Below are 6,155 nucleotides of genomic sequence, written 5' to 3' on the forward strand. Positions count from 1 at the left end.
ATTCCCTATTACAGGGCACTGCTTTTGACGAGTAGTGCACTAAAGAAAGGGAATAGGGTGACATTTGGAATGCCGACTTTGAAGTTGAAATAAAGATGAACGAACCAGAAGAAACACCTCATCGTCAGACATTCAGGCAGACTACAATACTGTAATATAAAGCAACAGAATAGACTATAAAATGCACCAGGACTTGAAAAAGTCAACACATTGACTGACCACAAAGACTTATTTCAAGCATCATCATATAGTCACATTATAGCCTGGTCCCAGATCAGTTTGTGCAGTCTTGCCAACTCCTATGGTCCCTGTCATGCCTGTCTGCATCATCATATAGTCACATTATAGCCTGGTCCCAGATCAGGTTGTGCAGTCTTGCCAACTCCTATGGTCCCTGTCATGCCTGTCTGCTGGCTCATGACTTATAAAGCCCAAAGTGATTTGGACCCAGTGTTTTGGACCCAGTGATTTGGACCCAGTGTTTTGGACCCAGTGATTTGGACCCAGTGTTTTGGACCCAGTGTTTTGGACCCAGTGTTTTGGACCCAGTGATTTGGACCCAGTGTTTTGGACCCAGTGTTTTGGACCCAGTGATTTGGACCCAGTGATTTGGACCCAGTGTTTTGGACCCAGTGTTTTGGACCCAGTGATTTGGACCCAGTGTTTTGGACCCAGTGTTTTGGACCCAGTGTTTTGGACCCAGTGATTTGGACCCAGTGTTTTGGACCCAGTGTTTTGGACCCAGTGTTTTGGACCCAGTGTTTTGGACCCAGTGATTTGGACCCAGTGATTTGGACCCAGTGTTTTGGACCCAGTGATTTGGACCCAGTGTTTTGGACCCAGTGATTTGGACCCAGTGTTTTGGACCCAGTGTTTTGGACCCAGTGATTTGGACCCAGTGTTTTGGACCCAGTGTTTTGGACCCAGTGATTTGGACCCAGTGTTTTGGACCCAGTGATTTGGACCCAGTGTTTTGGACCCAGTGTTTTGGACCCAGTGATTTGGACCCAGTGATTTGGACCCAGTGTTTTGGACCCAGTGATTTGGACCCAGTGTTTTGGACCCAGTGTTTTGGACCCAGTGATTTGGACCCAGTGATTTGGACCCAGTGTTTTGGACCCAGTGATTTGGACCCAGTGATTTGGACCCAGTGTTTTGGACCCAGTGATTTGGACCCAGTGATTTGGACCCAGTGTTTTGGACCCAGTGATTTGGACCCAGTGATTTGGACCCCTATATAACTATGGAACAATAGGGAAGATACAGTTTGTCCTCTTCAAATTGTGTTTATTGGTCAGATACAAAATAAAGTCAACTGTTTATCAACAAACAATACAGTATGTACATCAATAAATTAAAGGGTCGATGACAAAACAGTTAATTCCCATGGTTACCAATACATCAGCATTACTTATCTACAAATAGCAAAAAAAGTACAATAATTTAGTTATCAATTAATAAATACTTACAATGAAATGGACTCACTGTCACATTAGGGTGTTTCCCCTTACAAAGTAGTGACACTGCGATATAATAATGTATTACACCCCATAGAGAACATTTTACAAAACACAGATTTTTTACATTTCCAGGTCATTTGTTACTAATAATTCCCATATTCACAAACTCTAGCTTTTCACTGATCATTGTATACTTTGGAGACACACACAGACTGTGTCCCAAATTACACCTAATTCCCTTTATAGTGCACTACTTTTGACCAGGGCCCTGGGGTGTCATTTGGGAGGCATAGACAGAAACACCCCTGAGTCATATAGTCATATGCTCACCAGTTGACCCAACATGTGGTGTGTTATGGGGAGGGAAGGGGGGGGGTAAATAGATAAGCACTTTGTATAAAAAATATTGACCTCAGTCACACTGTACCTGCAGTTAATTAAGCTGACAACAACTTTTAGACCACCAACCACGACATCACTACTCATCAAGCTCTAGCAGTTCTAGCTCCGCCTCCTTCCTCAAGCCCCACCCAGTTTTTGCATATATAGACGTTCACTTGACAACAGTCACCACGACAACATTCATGTGTGCTCGACAACAAGAGGAGGAACAAATCAACAAAACAATCAAAACTAAACAAACTGAACTAATATAACTTGGTGGTGGCACTTTTTGCTTTACTTTATCTAATTTGAGTATATTAAAATGTTTCTCCAAAAACCCTTAACACAGAATGTTGAAACGCCACAGGACTTGCCACAGTCAAAAGTAGAACAACATCAGAAGTTACGAAAGCAAATGGGAGGGAAGAGATTACGAGGACCAAAAACTCCATCAGAACAATTTCACAGATCACCAGTCAAACAATAGATATTTTTTTGCCCATTTAAAGAGAATCAAAATAGATCTTTTTACATTTTTATCTCTACATCCAGTACATCCACCTAAATGCCAGATGTGTGAGTTTCAACGTTAAAGAGATAAGGAAAGGGTTCTTTCTCAAACCTTTTCAGTTGAGATTTGCAGCCCTCTGTACTTTCTCAGTTGATCAAACCATCAGTGCAACCATTCCTGTGGTTTTAACCGTTTCTGTACTTTTAACACCCCCCCCCCCCCCCTTTCCTCCCCATTTAGCTACTGTGAATTATACTGACCAGTAGAATGGGAATGGACCATCTCGGTACGGGGGAACTTGCATTGTATAATTCTTGAATGACAGGATTTCTATGACCCAACATAAACAGATAGCAGACAACAGTGTTACTTCCCTGGCATTTACAGAATAGGATAAACAAACAAACGAAAACATTGGCAATGCAGTCTGCATTAAACACATCCATAACATATCAATTATATACAGAGCAAATCAAAATAATTATATAAATCACGTCACAAAAAACAAACTTATTCAAAGAGCACGGGTGATGTAATCGTAGGCCCATATCCCAGTCTTTACACCCTTGCAGTAGTTTGGGTATCCTAGGAAACGCTGTATCTTGGTAACACTGTATCTTGGTAACACTGTATCTTGGTAACGCTGTATCTCTTTATTCTCCCAGTTTGTTGAACTCATTTGGAATATTCAGGCTTTTATACATTTCGACGTTTTATTGAGTTGTTAAATAAACAGTTCCTATTCAGAGAGACTTTGTAATTTATGTAATGCATGTTTATAACACATTACTAACATGTGTATTAAGTATTAATAAACATTAATTAATACAACCACCACTGTTACATAGGGATATGGGCAGAGCATAGGTACCTTCGACTACATCACCCGCTTTAAATTAAAACAGCATCACGTATCCATAACAACAACACAGTGAACAATAATATCATCATTACCTCGTCACGTACTGTACATTACAACGTCACGCCACCACGCGCTAGCCTCACGGTCACCATAACAACCACACGCGCCTAGTCACTAGAAAGACAAAGCTATCAACTTCAATAGTTAAGCCACTTTTGGTACAATTGCAAAAAAGAGGAAATATCAAACAATTTTTACCTTGATTATTTTTTAAAGGTCTTTTATAAATAATGTAAAGATACTCTATGTAATTTATAAAATTCAAGATGTGACCATATGTAGACAAAGAATCCTTTGAAGAATACGTAACGTCACTCACACTGATAACTTTATGGTAAAACTTGTGAGAATTACACCCAACTAACAGATTGAACAGTCCACTGTTTTAAAAACTGAAAATATAAATGATTTTTAAATAATTATTTTGACAGTTGAAATATTGGCCATGTCAACAAAATACCTCATAGGTATTAGTATGTTATTGCCATTCCCAAAAAAACTAAACAAAATCAAATCTAACAATAAATTAGAAAAACATTCAAAATGACTATATTTCAATTCTATACATTTTTGACTAAAATGTTGATTTTCAGTTCGTTTTTGAATGGAGTAATTGCCTAGTCACATAAACACGTGTCAGTCAATGTAATCCCGATAGCTAATACTACAGTATAGTACACAAGTCCCAGACAGACAGGAACAGGACAACACTTGGCGATTAGATGCCTAGACCCCTCTGGCCTGTATGGAGATTGGTAATATGGTGATAATTGGTCAGTGCATAACATTAAGCACAGGTGAACACACAGGTACCTGTGATAAAACACAACCTCTTTAGGCCTCCCGAGTGGCATCATTACAGACCAAGGGCGCACAGGTGGCCCATCGTGCTCTAGCGACTCCTTGTGGTGGGCCGGGCGCATGCATGCTGACTTCCGTAGGCAGTTGTACTGTGTTTCCTCCGACACATTGGTGCGGCTGGCTTCTGGTTCTTGGCAGGGTCATGTTTCGGAGGACGCATGGCTCTCGCCCTTCGCCTCTCCCAAGTCCGTACGGGAGTTTCAGCGATGGGACAAGACTGTACCTTCCAATTGGGGAGAAAAAAGGGTGAAAAGTACAACAAAAAAATGTAAAATAACTAAAACAACCTCTTCCTGAAGACCCTCACTTTTCTGAAAGTATCTTGTCTCTCTTGTGCAATGAGCGGTTACAAAATACAATTCTCTGTCATTTTTACGATAAAATATTAAATCAATTGACGGCTCTGCAAGCTGTTTCTGCAAAACAAGGAAGTGCCTGTGAGTACGGAAGCCCGTTGGGTAAAAAATAGTTGTTTTCAGAGAAATCACAGCCAAATAGAATCATACCAAAAGGAAAGTCGGCCACGGATGAAGTTCACAGTATTCCATGACACAACACACGCATAACTACATTACATAAAAATTACAACTTTAGACCTCGTGTACAACAGTTACAAAATAACAGTAGAAACACAGTAATTACTATCCAGGGTGTGATATTTTCTCAAAGGGGGGCCACTTCACCTGATTAAATTCTGTCCTGTGCTCAATGACGATGCACTGACCAATGGTTTCATTTTAATTAGCTTCTTCTCCTCCTCTACCTTCCCTCCCTTTTCCCTCTCATCCCTCCTTGACCCAGCCCGCTACTAAGACCTCGCGTCCGTTTTCGACTTCACTATCGTGATGACACTCGTCGCCGCCACTTTCCCCGGTATGAGTGGCCCGATCACCGACCCGACCCCTAACCCCACTCCCGGGCTCCTCGCCACAGTCCTTGCAAAACTCTGTAGCGCCTCGTACTTCGACCTCAGGTGATCGAGCTCCGCCCTCATGCTGGCGTTCTCCGACGCCAACTTATCCACTTCCTGTTGAAGCTGTGACTTCTGCTTCTCCAGCTCCTCCTTCTGGGTGACCCGTTTGACCCGGCAGCTGGCGGCATAGCCACGGTTCTTCAGGGTGCGCCGGCGCTGTTTAAGCTGCAGGATCTCATCCTTGGTGAGGCCGCGGAGGTGCTGGTTGAGCTCCCGGACGGACATAGTCACCAGCTCATCATCTGTCAGGGTGGTCCCATTCTCCCCCGGCTCCCTCTTCACCTGAGGGGAGGGGGGAGGAGAGGGGGAGGGAGAGAGGGAGGTGAGTTAGGAAGAAGACATGAAGAGGCCGTAGTACACGTGTCAAACTCACTACACGGAGGTCCTTGTGTCTGCGAGTTTTCGCTCTACCGTTGTACTTGATTGATGAATTAAGGTCACTAATTAGTAAAGAACTCCCCTCACCTGGTTGTCCAGGTCGTAATTGAAAGAAGAAAAAAAACACTTGGCCCTCAGTGGAATGAGTTTGACACCTCTGCAGTAGCAGGTAAGAGAGAAAATACCTTACTTGGATACATGATCATATATTTCTACATCAGTCCAGCGCGAGTTCTCACCTTCAAGGCCTTGTTTCCCTTATTAGTGGTCGACATGCCACGAGAACCAGCCCGCTCTGAACACACCAGCCCCCTCTGAACACACCTGCCCCCTCTGAACACACCAGCCCCCTCTGAACACACCTGCAGACAGGACGGAGACAGAGAGAAAATACATAATATCACATTTCAAATGTCTTTATTTTTTGGGAACTTCTGTGAGTGTAATGTTTACTGTTCATTTTTGTTGTTTATCTCACTTTTGTTTATTATCTACTTCACTTGCTTTGGCAATGTTAACATATGTTTCCCATGCCAATAAAGGCCTTCAATTGAAATTGAATTGAGAGAGAGCGAGAGAAGGAGGCAGTGCTTAGCTTAGTATAAGAAAGTCTGCAACTCACCTACAAACTGTCACAATGAAAGTGAGAACAGACACTCAAAGAAA

The 6,155-nt window shown here is 42.4% G+C and overlaps 1 protein-coding gene across 1 annotated transcript in view; it reads right to left on the reverse strand.

Annotated features, from left to right (window-relative positions):
* Window positions 1-1,266: 1,266 nt before the first annotated feature.
* LOC115116701 (transcription factor MafG-like) overlaps window positions 1,267-6,155 on the reverse strand; it is a 5,480-nt gene continuing 591 nt past the window's right edge. The window contains exons 1-2 of the mRNA XM_029645185.2: window positions 5,729-6,155; window positions 1,267-5,393 (exon numbers count right to left, since the gene is read on the reverse strand). The exon at window positions 5,729-6,155 is cut by the window's right edge and continues 591 nt beyond it. Coding sequence (XP_029501045.1) covers window positions 4,947-5,393; window positions 5,729-5,764 — 483 coding nt within the window. The 5' untranslated portion in view covers window positions 5,765-6,155 and the 3' untranslated portion in view covers window positions 1,267-4,946. The remainder of the gene's footprint in view (window positions 5,394-5,728) is intronic.

Source organism: Oncorhynchus nerka, linkage group LG15, assembly GCF_034236695.1.
Source record: "Oncorhynchus nerka isolate Pitt River linkage group LG15, Oner_Uvic_2.0, whole genome shotgun sequence".
NCBI lineage: Eukaryota > Metazoa > Chordata > Actinopteri > Salmoniformes > Salmonidae > Oncorhynchus > Oncorhynchus nerka.